Source organism: Micropterus dolomieu, linkage group LG07 (genome assembly GCF_021292245.1).
Source record: "Micropterus dolomieu isolate WLL.071019.BEF.003 ecotype Adirondacks linkage group LG07, ASM2129224v1, whole genome shotgun sequence".
NCBI classification, from domain to species: Eukaryota; Metazoa; Chordata; class Actinopteri; order Centrarchiformes; family Centrarchidae; genus Micropterus; species Micropterus dolomieu.
The window spans coordinates 14,046,739-14,065,188 of NC_060156.1; the positions used below are offsets into that span (position 1 = coordinate 14,046,739).

An 18,450-nucleotide genomic window follows, 5' to 3' on the forward strand; every position below is an offset into this window, starting at 1 on the left:
ATCCACAGGACTTTATAGTAGTTGTGAGCCATTTATCAGAAAGAGAACATAAAGCCAATTAGGAAGGGGAGCAGACAGTTGTCTTCATTCTCCATAGACTACTTCTTGATCTCCATTATAAATTGCTAATAGGGCATATACTGGTTAGCAAAAGGGGGGGCAGAGTGAGGGTATTATCACTGCTCATTCTCACCCGTGATGACAGGTGAAAAGGACCCGCACTAGTATTCTTGCTTGATGAGGCTACACCGTCATCAGCTGCTGTTTTCTTCAGTCTTTTTGTTGAGGGGCATCATGGTGCACCTTCCTCTCTAGTGCTGGTCAGTCATGTTAATTGGCCTGAAAGCACAATATTACAGAAAGCCATTAAATTGTTGATCATTCATCCTCCAAAAGTAATAGCTTTTGGTCTCTCTGCTATTATGATGCAATGAGCATCTGAAACACTCTGCACCATAGGTTTATGAGCTCAGATCAAGAAATCCTAATAGGTGTATATTGACTGGTTTATTTTCCACAAAACTCCAAAGGGACTGGTGGTTGAAAGAAAATATATCAAACAGGCTATCAACAATGGTTGGGTCTTCTGTGTAAAATCAATAGTGAGCCATAGATGGCTGGAGTTTTCACAGTTCTCTCTTGTCATTTAAAAAGACTGTAGGCTATATGATGCCTGGAAGGGCCCATGAGGTCTTTGTAACATAGCAACCGCACTATATGTTTGAAAGGCAACAGATTAGTAAAAACCTAATCTGTTTTGCCTTTGGTGAAAACACTGTGGGCTGTTGTTTTGAACAGGTTATTGCTCTAATCTTACGCTTTGGGAATGAATGGTTCATTTTATAGAACAAAAGAGCTCAGTGGCATTAAGGATCACGAGCTGTTGTTGGGGCAGGTAGTCTAACATCACCTATATGTATAACAACTTATGTTCCTGCTTCCTGAATCCAGATTCTACCATGGCAGCCCGGGTTTATGACAAGAGGTATAGCGGTCCCTTAAATGAGCAGTATTTAATAGCCTGGATTCAAATGTAAAGGCTTTCTCCCCTGTGCATTACTCCAAGAACCTAATTACAAGTTTCATCATCAATCATGAGCATTATTTATTCAGTGAAATGAATTTCTAATTAATAACTGATGAGCATTATGGCCTCGAAGACTGTAAAGCAATTAATTATGGTTGGCAACGGGGAATATCCCTGTAAAGAACTATCTTGCGCATTGTCTCAGCACAGTAGTGCCAAGAGGCAAATGTCCACGAAGAAGAGGCACTGGATTGTTTTTGTACCTAGGCTTTATTGAGATAATTACTTTCATGAATGTTGTCCAGGGGCTGTCATACTGTTGGCGATGTAATAAACACTGAAAACTGTATTTAAGTTTGTTGAATGCTGTTTTGAAGTGTCATCTTCTACGCTCTTTGCTGCCCCCCTCTATCCTTGCGGATGTTTTTGGTTTTGTTTTTTGATTTTTCTTAGACTGCAAAAGGGCCCAGAGTGTATTTGTGGGTAAGAAACTCTTTTTTATGATGAACATCACACTTTAAAACATCAAGGGCACAATCACTATTGCCATTTCTATGGTTTCTGAAGCAATGTATCCTTCAAGGTTAAAACAGTGCAACGGGTGGCTGCTACTGTACTTGTTCAGAGTTGCTGTTCAATCATAAAGCTACAGTCCAAGCTTAGTGATGAATTTAATGTGAATTAGTGACACAAAGTATACAAATTTGAGTAGAAATTACATTGATCCATACATTAACAAAACTATTAGACTACTAGAGCCCGTCCGATATGGGTTTTTGGGGGCCGATAACAATGCTGATATTAAAGTGAAAATTAGCTAATTTATGAGCCGATATTTTGACTTTGAAAATTATTTGGACAGTATAAACTCCACTTAGAGCAGGCCAATATTGAAAGCTGTTCTGTATGTGGCTATACCTTTTCCTAAATGGATTATGTTAACAAAATAGATTACAGTCTCAACAACTGAACATGTAAACAAAACACATCAATAAATATTTACTGCTAGAAGGTGCTACTTTTTCAGCCATATGTAAACAGAGAGAGAATAAGCATGTTTATTTGTAGCATATTCACATCTAGTTTATCTCTTTACCAGCACTCGAGAAACCACTTCTCAACCATCTGGCTCTAAAACATGCCGTTTACGATACAGTGACCTGCTGTTGAATGCATCTAATACTACATGACTGTCTACAGCCAGTACTCGCAACTATACATTTCACATTTGAAAAAGGAGCTAATGTTAGATAACTTTGTCTGGCAGGAAGCCATGTTATACTCTTGTTCAGCTCACATTTATTTACATGTCTGCTGTGGTTTAATCATTTCCGACACGCCGACTGTAACTACAGACAAGTGCTCGCAGATATATTTTAGAATGCGAACACTATAGTATAAGTGCTCTTTAAGCGGTCTTCCACTGTTAAACATGGCATTAGCTTTGTGGCTAATTTAGCAACGAGCAGCGTTAGCTGCTGTAAGTGATGTTAGAGAATATTTAGAAGTGATGAACTAGCAAGAAATGATAGGACCATTCACTAGAACTGCCACACAGTTTCAGAATTAAATCTACAATCATGTCTGTCAGCTGCGTAGTTTACCAGACCTAATCAAAATGTGTATCACAACCAGTCTATAAACATTACAAAGTTATATTTGTTGCCATCAGGATGAAGCAAAGGAAATACATAAAGACTAGACATTTATTATTACCAGTTTATAACAAGAACTGAAGCAATAGTCTTTATGTTAGTCTGAAGCCAAGTATAACATTTCTATAAATTGTGAGCTTGGAAATCTAAGGCTGAGGTTTGGGTTTTGTTAATCAAAACTGATTTTTCCATGATCAATGACACTGCAATTCTTGCTTAAAAATAAAGGTTTGTTTGTTAAATAAGTAAAATAAAGGGAATGTACATCATTCTTGCTCGCTTATTACCTCAATATATAATCACTGCACTTACAACTATTCCTCATCATTCCACATTCGCAAAATGTTTGTGATGTGATGTTTTGCTGTAGTTAAATCTATCATTAATTAATAATTTTTGAGATTTCCGTGTTAACTGTTTTAAGCAGTTTTTTAAAACTGGGTCAAACAAGAAAAGGAGACAACAGCAGGAGACACAGGAACCCTGGCAGAAAGATAGCTGCATGTCTGTAAAGATACTGTAGGTCGTAAGAAAAGGATTTAAAAGTCAGCTGTGATTCTGCTGTACTCCTTCAGGAGGGTTTACGGAGAGTGGGTGACTTGATGGCAAATGACTATCTTTTAAGGGGGGAAAGTATAATTATTCTACACTAATACTGATTCAGTTCTGGAAGTAAGGATATGCTGTCTGTGGAGTAATATGTACACAGAAAAAACCCAATGTATTGTGATTTGCAAATTGTTGATGACTTTTTTTTTAAAGCATTATCACATTACAAATCATCAAAGTATTTGACATTTTTTCTCCATCACTGCAATTTGGATTTATGTATATAAAATGGCTTGACTCTTCACATCACGGTAATTGTGCTGTGTGTTAACCTAATTCTTTTCACAGATCATTTCAGTTATTTTTGCACTCACCATGGGTCAAACACAGATTGGTTATAATGAAGGTAGACATTACAATAAAATAGACACATTATGGAAGACTCACAAAGAAAGTCAAAATGATGATAAAGAACCATGAGAGGTTGTAATTCTTTCACTTAGAAAATAGAAATCAGCGAAGCAGTTCTTTAATCTATCTGTTGTTTCAATTCAGCAGATTTTTTTCTGCACATTTGTGGCTGTTTTTTGCATATATTCATCTCACACACAACTGTATCTGCACAAAACAGAGATGGATTGAGTCATGCATGGCTGTTTGAGCCATCCAGAGTAAACGTAATAAATGTGCATGACTATAATGCTGAATTGCAGCAGTGTCTTAATGTGTGTGACTGCTTCCTTATGGGTTGAAAGACAATACAGAACTCGTGCAGGTATTTTAATTAAGTGCAAAGTTACTTGTTGTGAATACATGGCATGTGCCCATGTATTATACAGCTTGTGTCAGGTTACATGTCATTGATATTGAGAAATATGCCTGTCTGAACAGTTTCGATACAGACTTAGGACTATTTAGTGTGTGCAATTTGGGCGTGCCTCTGTGTGTATATTGGTTTATTCAAAACCTGTTTTCTCAGTTTTGTATAGAACAGCAGCACACTGCACACAACACTGGATTGGCAACATTTCCTTAGGGAATTTTGTTATTGTTTCATTCATTTTCTGCACACATGCTTTTTTTTCCAGGGTCACAGGCTGCTGGAGTCTATGCCAGAATGCCTTGATCAGGTCCTTTGTCTCAAGTCCAACCTACAATATTAAAAAGTACACATTACATAGTAAATTATGTAAAATGAAATGAAGTGTGTGAAACAACGGATGTCAATCTAACTGACTTTAGCAACTTTGAAGTAGAAACCATCTCGTGAAAATAAAATAAAATAAAATTCTTTTTTTTCTTCATTTTATAAACTCTCTCCAAAACTGTTATGTCACATCCTCGGTCAATGTCAGAGGGGTCTGTTTAGCTTACATGTTTGTATAGATAACTTGCAATTGTGTACTGCAACAAGAGAAAGATACGGGCACGCAAGGGCATCACTTTGTGTTGAAAAGCGGTGGGGACATAATGGCTCAGATTAGGGGTGTGACGATATACTGAGCTCACGAAAGGAGATGATACATGATATTGGTCTCACGAGAACAAGACAAGAAGATATTTTAGCATTACTTATAGAAAACAATCAAATGATGAAATATATGACTTGGGGGGTCTGGGGGTCTTCCCTCAGAAAATTTTGATCATTAAACACTTAATTTCCTGCATTCTGGTGAAATGGTCTGCAACAATTTCCTTTCCTGCAATAATTTATGGTGGAAATGATTTTATTTATGTAAAAGGGAAATTCAGGTGGCAGGTGACAATTGAAAATCTAAAAATATAAGAGAATGGAAAACTTGGCCAAAAAGAAACTGTGTCAAGAAGTTGTTAAAGTTACTGACTGGTGTGTGCACGTTTTGGGGTCATTTTATAATTAGTAGTGTGATTTTTTTTAACTTAAGTTAAATAAATAAATAAGTGCACATTAACTTTTATCAAAGCACTTTCATTTGTTATTTACACATTTCTTGTTGCATGCTAATCAGAATATTTGTAACAATATATCTATACAGTCTAACAACACCGCTGCAGATACTTTTTTATCCTGTTGACTTTAGCCTACCTTAAATCTAGCCTACTGTGCTGCCTCTGGTCTCCATAAATGAACAATTAGCTTAGCTGATATTATTGGTTAATAACAGCGGCCAAAGTTATAAAATTACTGTATATTTTTTTCTTTGCTACCTTTGACTCTCCTGTCCCCCTCTGACGCACCTGTCTCTCGTTATAGAGGCGCAAAGTTATTTACTGTTCTGAACATTACTGTATCTGACAGGGCAGTTAACATTGTAAGCTAACTTACTTATGTCTTACATCAGGCTCGGTTCCCTTCTTATATACAATCGATGTTCCCGACAGACTTCCCGCCCCCCTTAGTTACTGTTGCTAAGTCCGACAAACTGTTGCCACTGCCACTGTCTATCACTGCACTCTCTGGAGAAATTGACAAATTTGTTGGAAAAAGCGATCTCAGAAAGAAGCAGACAGTTTTGCAGTTGCATTATACATTTGAAGGTTGTATTCAGGCTGGCAAACAGACTCAAACAGACGTGAAAAAAATGAAAGATAGAAGCTAAAGCCTACCACTCACACAGTACAAGTGAACCACTGCATCCCCCGACGAATGAGACAAAAGACAACGATACGAAAATGTTGGACCTCAGTTAGAGCGAGTCCTATACTGCACTGTGATTGGCCAGCTGCGTATTCAACCGACCGACGAGAGGGAGCGCCAAAAACACCTGTTGAGCAAGCAGAACATAAACTTAAATACAACGTCTTTGACTTTCAGCATTTACCTCTCCTCTCATCCACAGCCGCTGAATTTTACACATGCAGCTGGCAATGGATTTATAAACCAGCTACTGAGTTAGTTTGATTATGCCTGAACGCTCTGCTACGAAGCTAGCGCTGATGGGAGAGATGAGTTCCTGTGATTTCTCATAATACTAAACCGCTTTTACTCTTTTGCATACCGGGGGTTTTTCTTGCGTACCCAGACTGCTCCCAAGCTGCCAGTACTCTTCCCTGTCCTCTCCACATCAGGTTCTCTGGGCACTATATATATCTTAGTATTATACTAACATTAGACTTTTTATTTAATGTTATAATATTTATTAATACACAAATTTATGCTTGTTACTCCGCCAGCTTGTGGATTTATTTTGTTTATCAAATGGTCAGAAATAACTAGAAAATGCAAAGAATTCGGTCATAAGTTAACTCATTGCCTTTACTGTACGCATACAGATCAAGCGAAGTCACCCCCCAAAGGCCCATTCTGAACCAGTGAAAAACACTGATCTGTGAAAATTTATGCTGGAACAATTTGCAGTCAAAGCAAATTAAGCCAAACGTCCATTTAATTATGGTTTGTCAGATACCGTAGACCACTTGCAAAGCGTCTCTTCACAACAGAAAAGAACATACTGTATAGTCTCAAGTAGGGCTGAAACGATTAATTGAGAAACTCAAGTAACTCGATTACTAAAAAGCATTGCTGAAAAGAATTTGATTTAATGCTTCGTTAAATCTATATAACTACAGCACACTGTTGCGCACTGGCGATTATTACTGTTGCACAACGTGCTTACGCTGGGGACAAGTGAAGACGATATGACAAAATGGACGAAGAGAGAGAAAATAGCGAAGGATGAAGTAGAAACAGGCCAGAGAAAAAGACAGAATGTGTCCAAAGTCTACTATAAAACAATACTATCCTACCATAACAGCGTGACAGCAAGGCTTCAGCGTCTGACATCCAGTCCACGGAGCAGACCTGAAACAGGTATACAGGTAACAGTAACATTAATATTAGCATTCAAAGCATGACTGGTAGTTGAGATGAAGGCTAGCAAAGGTAAGGCACAAATCTTAGTTAAAAATGTATAACCAGGCATTGGTTCTCTGACTGGTTAGTCCGTGAGTTTGGGTTGAACAGAGGGAGCTGGTGTGGTAGACAAACTATGCAACGATAACACTGGCGGCGGAGCTTCTGGACAAATAAAACGGCCACTCAAAAGGATTACATCTCGCACGGGATTCTGTAATTTACCGGCGCGAGCTCAGACTAATATTTTTTTTTTTACTTTTGGAATGAAAAGCAGATTTTATCTTTACTCTCACTTTTCAATCTGTCTGCAGCAGAGAGCCACTGAGTTGCTGACCTCCACTGTCATTATTGTAGCCGTCTGTGGGCATCCAAAAATCTAGCAAAATACTACTTCATATTTCTACAGGGACAGAACAAAAAAGGAGATTGCTAGTGAGTTACTTTTTACTCTGAAACAAGGTAGCATAGTATAGCCCTGATCAATCCAAACCGTTTAGAAAACAAATATTAACAGTTGTTTGTTTGTCATCTTGTCAACGGACCTGACAAAGCACAAATTCATACATTCAACATATTCATCCATTTTTTCACATCACACTAGCATTGTAGCACTCAGATACCATACTTTCAACAGGTTAGACAGCAATATTTAAGTTGATGTTGATGATGACAAGGAGGAAGAGGATGAAATAGAGGACGGAGACAGCACACAGGCAAAGGGGGAGAGTGACAGTGTGGAGACAGAGAAGGAGGACAGTTCAGCCCCTTCAGGTAGCCGCGGTGCCAAACGCAAGACTGGGCAGAGAGTGGAGACAGCCTCGGGAGGTTCCTCCAGTGGAGAGGAGCAAGGGAGGAATCAGAAGGAGCAAGAGACAGAGCGACGGCAGCGTCAGAAGCCTAGCATGCAATACACCATAAACATATGGATGAGACGTTTATAGACTGGAAGATCGAAGCAGAGTAAAAGGGTCATTATGATTGGAATTATAGTGAAAATAAAATGTTCCCCTTTTTGGGACTTCCTGTAACCACCTCAGATCACACTTTGAGAACCACTGGTTTACTCGACCACAGGCAACATGTGTTGGCCAACAATGGCTAGAAACATCTGCATAAACCCATGGTGATAACTTCAGTAACAATCACATAGTTGCTTTGACAAATCTGGGTTTAATCACTTACTTCTGCCATTGTCCGTTAATGTACTGGCCTCAGAACTGGGGTTGGTCTCCTGGCACCTTGCCATGCCTGCCCACTGCTTCTATGCTTAGAAAAGATGTAGTAAAAAATAAGTAAGTAAAAAATGTAAAGGATAAATTCACCCACAATATGTACAGCTCAAATTAAGTTCAATTAAATTAACTTAAGTTACCTCTTAAGTTGTTTCCAGGTGAAAAGCACTGCAGCACCTCTGCTCCATAATTTGAGCTAAGTTAGTTAGCGTTAGTAATTTCTCATAAGCTAATTTTAAAACACAGTTGTTTATCTGCACATTTAATTTAATACTCTCTCTTTACCCGCGCCACATACTTAGCTGTCAATGTTTTTACTTGTTAGCTAGATTAAAGACACCTCAGCTAATCACGTTAGCATTATTTGCAGGATGGTGTTTTGGCGTTTACGGAGAAAGTCGTGTCCTGATTGGGTGTAGATCAGGCAGAAATCCAGCGTTCCTATTGGCTGATGTAAACGTTGCGACGTTCGTCTCCACCATAGACTGTATGGTGTCTCCACGCAGTTGAAGCAGCCGGCAGACAAATAGATGAATAGGCCTACATGTAAAGTATGTTGAACTAGATGTTGAGGTAGATGCTGGTCAGTGTTCAACATATTCTGATAAGTCTATCAAGTAGGCTATATAAAGATACACACACACATTATATATATTGTATATTTATAGTATTTAAAATTTTTAGCCCATTCATATTTCCACCTGCAACACTTAAAATTACAAAACAATATTAGTATGCACCATTTTCAGCAATAGTATTCAACTCTGGGAACAGACTGAGTGTTTACAGACTGCCTTTTATGAGAGCAGTGTGTGTTATCTGTCATGTGTAAAATAATTGTATTTCCTCATTCCTTAATGGATTACACATGATTGGTTGAATGAACTAGTTGTTGAACTAGCCAGAAGTCAGTGGGTCAGTTCATTATCCATTATGCCACTTTTACAGCGCTGCCAGCTCACCGCTGAACATAGATGGGCCTACTCTCTGTCATCCTTCAAGATGAGTGAGACACATCGCAGAGACAGAACTGTGCACATCCTGTAACTGTCCTTCTCTGCAGGTCTTCAACTTGCATGCGCACGCACACATACACACACACACACACACAGACTGAAAGCTCTCGTCTTTCCATCTGGTAAAGTGGGCTGTTGTGATTGATTTGTGGATTTGCACCCTCGTTTTTTCTATCCATTTAAGTGAAATAATGTATGGAAGCAATCTGGCGACAGACATTTTGGAAAATCTATTTGAAATCATTTCAGCTGAAGCCATGGCAGTTTGTCTTCTTAGGGGAGAGGAGCAAAGTATAATTGTCTGCAGTCTAGTAAAACACAGTATAACTGCCATCACACTTGACTGAGCTTATAGCCAGCTAGTCCCATGGCCTCTAGAAGATAGAGCAGTTAATGTTCCCTTTTATTTTAGAGGATATGTCACTTGTATTGCAGATTTATACCATGATACAGCAATTTTGTCCAAACAGATGGATAATGGTGTCACCAGCAAAAAGCCCTGTTTTTATTGAGTTTAGAGCATATTGTTTAGATAGGGTACTGTGTTGAACAGCTCTGCCAGCGCTTGCTCTCTTTATCTCTCTAATCTTGCCAGTATTAGATTTGATCATTTTTGTTTGAAGGAGGAAAATGTGGCTGTAATGGCTTCCTAATAGCAAACACAGGGGATACAAATCCAGAGACCCTGTTCTGTAGTGCTTCCATAAGCACCACTGATTTATAGAGGTCTTTATGACAGAAAAGAAAATGATCTGCTGCAGGTATAAATCAGGTGAGGAGTAGGAAATTGAACTTAGATATCATCTTGTCAGATGCTTAATGCTCTTCCTCCTGTCACATTCGATAGGACCAATTTGGAGAATCCTGCAGAGGTAAAAAGAAGACAATTAACAATGACAGTGTGGTAATAGATGAAGCTATAAAATGAACCTGCTGCCTGCAGGATGCTTTGTATGATTTCCACATGAGGTAGTGGCAGGGGTGTGTTGTCATGGCCTTCCATTTGTTCTCTTCCCTATTCTGCTTTTGGTGGTTTCTTGAGCATCCCTCCCACAGAAATGTGTATGCGTTAGTAAAACAGCAAGAAAACAAAGAGAAAGAAGTCATTTTGGTGCTTTGACTCTCCTCTATAATTGAATTATTATCCTGCATATGACAGGACTTGTAAATTTAGGTTAACCTTGTTTTTATGCTATTGATTCCGAGGGCATGTTCTATCCTAAATAAAATTAATCAATATATCAGTTGTCAAGCACAAGAATTATGTATGCACAGAAACATTAAAAGTGCAAACAGCCAAATAAATGATATCCCTGTCTTGGACGTAGCTTCTCTATTTTAAGTTAGGCAGTTTTAAATACTATAATGAAACAGATATTTTCATGTTATATATGTTGTCTTTCTTTTCTACTTTAGTATTTAATTAAGGTACAGCCGTGAATGGTTTGCAGTAATAATTGTCAAACTGTGTGAGTGCTCAAACAGATGTCATCGCTCAGTGGCGTAATGAGTTCAAGATAGGACAGAGAATGACAATGCTCTCTGATCCCTGAATGTCACTCTGGTGTAAACTACAGCACAGTGGTTTATTGCCGGCATCATGTATTCAGCGGCGTGCATTCATGATTTGACAGATAGAACGTGGGGGGGGGGGGGAATGGAAACCCATCCATCTGGGCGTGTAGGTTTCAAATGACTTGAATTTTAAAAACTAATTTCTTGGAAGCTGATGACCTTTTGTGAGAAGCGACTCAACTTTGTCAAGTGGCAATTCAAGCCCAAGCAGCTAAAGAGCTACAGTAATAACCACAGAGCCACTGTTCGGGAACCATCACCCCTCACAGCTCATCAAGCCAAGCTCTTGTATAATGTAATTTGATTTTAATGTTTCTCTGAAGGAGATTGTGCTCTTATTACTGTGTAATGATGCTGTTGTCAAGAGCCAATGGTGATATCTGATATCACAGCCATGTTAACGTCTTCTGTGACACTCATCTCAGCATTTTCCACATCGTCTCCATTGTACAATTGCTTGTGCTGTATATTTATGAATTTGTTGGTCTTCCTGTTGCATCCAGCTTCATGATCGACAGAAACATGGTAAATCTTTAAAACTCCCTTCCCTTATTACTTTTGTCTGATATGGTACATTTTTCGTATTCAGTACAGTAGATAGAGCATAACGATGAAGGTCTTTGCTGAGATGAAGAGAATTCTGAAGTGCTCACACCCGAGGGCAGCAAATGGAAAAGTGACAAGCCTGGTGCACTTGTCTATTTTACTTATTCTGTGCCTCTGTTTCATATTCTGCCTCGCACCGTGGGGTTATTTTCCTTCGGGGTTCAAGAGGGCACGCTCTTTCATTTCTTCAGAAAATTGTTTCGCAGGATTTCAATCTTTGGCTGCTAGATATGACAAAACACAATATCAAGAACACTTATGTTTCTTATCTGCCATTTTTTCTGGGTATAAATAAAAGATCAGTATAAATTTATGTCAAGTGGCCTCGAATGCACATGTGAGGGATGAGTATGAAAAGAACTATGAACCTTGGGACAGCCCCACTGTACATTTTCATCGCTTGCTCAAAATTACCTTGGCACTGGGGCTTTGTATGTCATTTGTCATCCTTGAAAATCAATTAGTGTTTCCTTGATAGCAATCCAGATGTAATCCTTTTGTGTGTTTGGACAATAGGACACAAAAACCCGATGTGTATAGTCTGCTTTAACGTTATGAAAACAGTATTTCTTTGAATAGTTCATGTAATAGGTTGAGATGGTTAATTAAGTTCAGACTATGATAACTGAGAGTGTAAACACCCAGTAAAACTCATCTCAACACACAAATGCTAGTACCAGAGTAACTAATACTTTAAAAAGCAAAGATATTTAACTACAGTCACGATCAAAGTTATATTTTTGTGACTGTTTTCTGTGCAACTGCCAGCTCTCTGTGATCTCTCATCTTTCTGAAATTCTTCATGCATGATATAGATAAATAACGCCAAAAAAAAAAAAAACACATAATAATTCTACTGACTATGAAGTGCCAACTGTCAAGACATGATTCAGTGCTGTGGAATCAAAAATATTACTCAAACATACATTTTCAAACCACTTCGCACAGAGATCTTTTGTGATATATTACTTATGATGATGCTCATATGTGCAGGCTATGTATACTGGACAACCTCCCAGTGGTGTTAAAACATCCAAACATTGTCCTATTGATGTCCCATTTTTTTCCCTTTTGGCTCTTGTCAGAGGTCAACCTCAAACAGCATGCGGTGGAATCGGGCGTTACTTTCTGTGTCACATTGATGCATCACAAGGCCCAGGAGGTCACCGCTCTGTAAACATACATTATCAAAACCCACAGAAGATGTTGGGTGTTGACATCACCAGTGGTTTACGGTCTATCTTCAGGGGAAGAGGGTCATGTGATGGCACAAAGCAACTTTGTAGCCACAATGATTTTCTTGTTGCAAATGAAGAGGGTCAAGCAATCAAGACTGGCTGGGCTCTGTGTCAGCACCATTATCTTATGCTGTCTGAAATGATCAATGAGCTAAAATAAAATGATCACAAGCTAAAATTGGCCTGCTAATGAAAAGGGACTGTTTAAACATGCTTCTTGGCGAGAAGCTGACCAGAGATGAAATGTGGCAATTTGAAATACATGACGCAATATAGGTAGCAGGAATACATGGGAGCTATTGTCATCGTGGCTTCTTACATGTTACTTTGACCTTTCCTATTCATATTTTGATGCTAATACAGAATTACTTTTAAAATGATTGTGTTTTCATAGCAACATCAGTCAAATAATTATCCAGCACGTATCCATCTAGATGAATGTGTTATGATCCTGAGCACACATGTAGTTCTCAAAAGTTTATTTAGTATTATTTATATAGAACAGGGTTCAGACATTCAGCAAATACATACCGTCTGTAAACAGTCAAAATACTTTGTCTATATGTAAATAAGTTTCATTGACATATGCTCTGAAGCAGAGACAAAATATAAGAGGCACTTACGGCAGGTGCACAGTACTGACAAATCTCCTTTTCATTAATAAATACAGACTATGTGTATTCCTATCATGGTACCATGATTGTGTAAACATGTTAGCACCACCGTGCTGCAGAGTACCCTATTCAACACTCATGAAAGGCACGGCATTATAGAAAAATATTTATAAATAATTTCCCATAAATAAAAATTTATTTTCCCCCAAAATATTTGTTTTGTTTGTGCATTTTCCAATTATCCCAGACAGAATAATGTTAGAAATTGAGTTGAAAACATAGAAAATAAAGACAACTACTATATATATATATAACTATACAACATAAAAAACAAAAAACTAAATTTAAACGATAAAAATCAAACCCATAATGCTCTCAATACAATGTTATAAAAAATGTCCAGGCTATGTAATCATACTGGGAAGGTGGTTTGTTTGGCGGTTGTGCTAGTGCTATGCAATTTAACATTTAATTCATTACTATTGCTAGAACTATAAAAGCTATTCTCAAAAGAAAGGACATTCTGTACGATAAGCTGAAAATCACATCAGATGCGGACTTAACTTACTTTGTTTCTCCAACTTACGGCAAAAAAAAAAAAAAAAAAAAAAAAAAGACCTCCACCCTGACTTGTGTTCAAATCACTACTCCACTGTTTTATTCCACCTCCATGGCAGACACATCTTGCTCTCCATCAGATTTATCCGGGGGCAAATCTTGTGACTGTGGGGTGCTTTCGCTGTCTGACAAAGGACTGGGCTCTGTGGTCATTGGTGTGCCTGGCTTTTGGGTGTCTGTTTCAGCGGAGAAATCAGCAAGCTTGGTTTTCTCTGATAATAAGAGATACATTTTCAGTTTAGATATGCATGCAGAATAAAACACTTGAAAAGACAGGAACAAAAGATATAAAAAGGACTCTACTGTATGTGTGTATAATAGAATTCAGAATTTTTATATGTTCTTTCTGAATGTACTCATGTTGGTAACATCTGATTACATGCGTGACCATTACATGTTTTGCCTTTTATGTACAAAACCTGCTTGGATGTTATTGTCACCTAAAACAGACTGGTCATCATCTACGTCAGCAGCAGGCGATGGTAAGGGTGCCTCAGAAAACATCTTCAGTTCGCCAGTGACCTCTGGGAGTCTGGGTGCCTGAGGCCTGATCTTTCTTGCAGGGTTCAAGAAATAACAATATGCACATCGGAAGGCTGAAACAACACAAATAAAACATACATATAGTTTATGTCATCTCACTAATACATTCTCAGTCAGACATAGATTAATATACATGAATATGAACCAATGACAAAAACGCCTGAGATGCATAAACACTTCAGATTGATGTGTAGTACTGGTTTGCATATTCAATCTTGGTGCGGTTTTGCTTACAGGGGTTGGTAGTGGCAGAGGCATTTAAGAGCCATATGATATACTACGCTGCCAAATGCTAGAGGGCAAATGAAGGCACTGTGTTTGATGGAGACTGACAAAAGAGTGTTGTGTTTCTCTAAGCCTTACCAACGTATTCAAATTCCTCTTTTAATGCCATGCCGTTATGGGACAGACACTGTTGACATATGAGAGCACATCTATGGAGAGGGAAAGACAATCCAGTTAAGACAGCATACAGTACACGATCTTGCAGATTACATTAAAGATCATTTTATTGACACATACAATGACATTGTTTGCAGCTCAAGAGGCGCACAGGTTTTAGCAATTCAATGTTAATCTTGGGATATTATCAGAATTTTAACATTGTTTTCCATAGTAAAAAGGCATATCAATCTGGCAGATACATATAGAATACCTATTATATGAAAATGATGTGTTGCATCAGCACACTGCATTTTTATAAATTAGATAAGAAAACTCTTAACAAATTAACAATATTTCTCAAAAGATTATGAGATTTTTGTAAAGAGATGTCTCCCTTCAAAAGCAGAGGTTGTGTACCTATTCTGAGGGCCATCTCCAACAAGATACTCAATGAATCTGTCCATAGCGCCTCTTTCCCTTGGGAGCACAGGTCTGGCTAGGGGCGGGCCTGGGGGGTGCATCCCTGTTAAAGCACAACATCAATGCCTGTTAGACACAGTCTGCAGTCTTGAATACAAACTACCATACAAGGTCTGCTTACAGTAAAAACTAAGTGAAATAGTGAGGCAGAGATTCACTGCACAAACCGTAATGAATTTTCCTAAAAGATGCCCCTTTTTCTTAATGAGTTATCACTGGATCTCACTTGCAAAGCACGTCCAGAATCCCTGCTGTGTTGGTGAGTAGTAATTAATATAATCTAACATCAAGAGCAATCATAGGAAGATGACTGGTCATTTCTGTGAGACTTGGCAGAGTCTTAGTATCCTGCTGGTTATTAATTTACCAACATATGGAAACTCTGTGGTGACTCTTTGTATCAAATTGCTTTTCACTTTCAATTTTCCACAGAAGCAGGTGATAACATCAAGTCATGTAAACCATTTGTGATGTGTTCCCAATGCCAAAGGCAATTTCACCAAGCATTAAAAGACATTTAGTGAGATTCCACCACCATTGCCCAGAGAACAAACGCAGGTCTGGCTAATTAATCATAGTTAATGTAATCCTGATGCATACCTCCACAGTTGGCATTCCACATGGCAATTACAGCATGCTGCTTCCTCTAGGAACACATTTCCTTTACTGTTTGCACCTATTTGCATCTTCTATTGAGTGTTCATAGTCCAGAAATAATTCATATTGAATATTCAACACCTATACACTCCACAGATGTCTTCCATATACAACTGTTGTATGGAAGGTTTATCATCTTGTTGCCTGGCTGGGGTTTTGAAATATTTAAAAGCAACGAAAGATCTCACATCTTTCGTTGCACAAGCATCGTATTCTCACAATTCTGACTTTTTCAAAAAGTTATCACCTATTTCTAATACAAGTTTATTATTGTACATTTGTTTGCCAAATGTTAGACTTTTTGTAAGATATTTAGAAACTACATTCATAAAACTTTCCCATTACAACTACTATATAACATGTACCACCCATGCTGACATCACACCACAGAGCCTTGAGCAACTAGGGACACTGAGCCAGGGAAGAGTGAATCACACCTTAATCGACCACATTATGATGTGGTCCCCCCTGTGTGCAGGTAACTCACCGATTCCTGAAACAGGTGTTCCAGGGGTCACAGGTTTCCTCATCAAGCTCTGCTGAGCAGCTATAGCCGACAGGGTCCTCTCTGGGGGTCCACCTGGAGCAGAGTGGGAAGATCGTCCAGGATAGGTGGGCCCAGAGGCAAGAGGAGGGCGGGCAGCGGCTCCGCTTGCAGGATTCACCACCACTGTGGGGGTCTTTGGGATGACATTGCGCTGACGAAGCTCTAACACAAAAAACATTGCAGGTAGCTTAACAACAGCAAGAAATGCCAGAGGAAAAGTAGGGAAATAGTGCTGTCTTCAGAACTCACTGCTACCTTGTCCTGGTTTTGGAGTCATCTGGGGTCCAACTGGAGAGCTTTCAAGCTCCTTTATACACATAACAAGAGAGTATTCAATATGGAACACAATTAAACAACTGATTAATTTAACGAAGTAAAACCAAAATAACTTACAATTTTTTTGTTGGAATCAGGATCGAATCTCTCCAGAATCATTTTAGCATTTTTATATGTCTCAGTTTCCATAACTTCTTCAAGCTGGAAAAAACAAGACATTAAAAAGGTATTACAGGATAAATGCTTACATCATTCTTTCAATACATTGCAAAGAAATAATTCCTATAATAGCTCATCCACGAGTAACTATTTGATGATCATCTGATGTAATTAATAGGTGTTTTATAAAAGAATTAAACCAATATCTTAGAATCACTTACAATAACATTACACACACATAAGTAAACACGACTGAGCAAGGACACAAGGAGCTACTTCACTAAATAGTACATCTTGATTTAAGCACCAAACATTTCTAAATATTTACATATAATATGAAGAATAATTACACTCACTACTTCAATAATGGAGAGTGTGAAAATCCATCAGCCCTAATTATTGAAAGTTATTAAACTTGACAGAGGATGACAAGCAATTTTTCAGATTTATTTCTTTCCTGCACTAAATGCTATTAATTAAAGTGACATAAGGAGAATGGTTTACTGGGTTAAGTCACTGTACCAATCACACGCTGTATCTACAGATCCTAGACTAGCAAGTGTCTTGCTACAAAAATGGAGAGGCTTCCCAGATAACTTGCCGAAAGAAGTGCAAGTCTTCACTTCACTGAAGACCACTAGACATCAAAATTACAATCTATAGAGATTATGAGTTATATGTTTCTCTCACTTATTCGACCCTGGTGGAAGTAAGAGGTGCATGAAAACTGTTAATCGAAACGTCAATTTGAAGATCTGTCAAGCTCACAGGGCAAATTTCAGGGACATTAGAGGGATAATCTGTCGGGTGTTTGTAAAAGATTCAATTAAATTTTATAATGGCTTTATAACTACTACTGCTATACTGACTACACCACCTCTGGAAATAGTTTGGTTTTCTAAAAGACATTTAGCAAGAAAAACATCTCAAATATTAGTTTTTGTTCAACAATTTTAGGCACTTGGTTGCTTAAAATGGGAGAAACTTGTGAAGGAGCACATAAAAATCATTAAATGTGGTATTGAAATTTTGATTTGTTGTTCACCCACTGAAACATGAAAAGAAAAAAGTAAACAGAAAGGTCAAAGTCGCTCTTTGAGCATTTCACCTTTGTGCCGTGGCATTTAAACGATGCCCAATTGGCACTAAGGGGCCTAAAGTGTGCCAAGAAAACATCCCCCACACCATTACACCACCACCACCAGCCTGCACAGTGGTAACAAGGCATGATGGATCCATGTTCTCATTCTGTTTACGCCAAATTCTGACTCTACCATCTGAACGTCTCAACAGAAATCGAGACTCATCAGACCAGGCAACATTTTTCCAGTCTTCAACTGTCCAATTTTGTTGAGCTCTTGCAAATTGTAGCCTCTTTTTCCTATTTGTAGTGGAGATGAGTGGTACCCGGTGGGGTCTTCTGCTGTTGTAGCCCATCC

General features: G+C 38.4%; 1 protein-coding gene across 2 annotated transcripts in view; it reads right to left on the reverse strand.

Annotated features, from left to right (window-relative positions):
- Window positions 1–13,197: 13,197 nt before the first annotated feature.
- lnpa (limb and neural patterns a) overlaps window positions 13,198–18,450 on the reverse strand; it is a 13,049-nt gene continuing 7,796 nt past the window's right edge. For both annotated transcript variants that reach the window (XM_046055059.1, XM_046055060.1), the window contains 7 exons: window positions 16,970–17,053; window positions 16,832–16,883; window positions 16,517–16,738; window positions 15,310–15,415; window positions 14,872–14,942; window positions 14,406–14,561; window positions 13,198–14,177 (listed from right to left, as the gene is read on the reverse strand). In XM_046055059.1, the coding sequence (XP_045911015.1) occupies window positions 14,005–14,177; window positions 14,406–14,561; window positions 14,872–14,942; window positions 15,310–15,415; window positions 16,517–16,738; window positions 16,832–16,883; window positions 16,970–17,053 (864 nt within the window). In that variant the 3' untranslated portion in view covers window positions 13,198–14,004. The remainder of the gene's footprint in view (window positions 14,178–14,405; window positions 14,562–14,871; window positions 14,943–15,309; window positions 15,416–16,516; window positions 16,739–16,831; window positions 16,884–16,969; window positions 17,054–18,450) is intronic.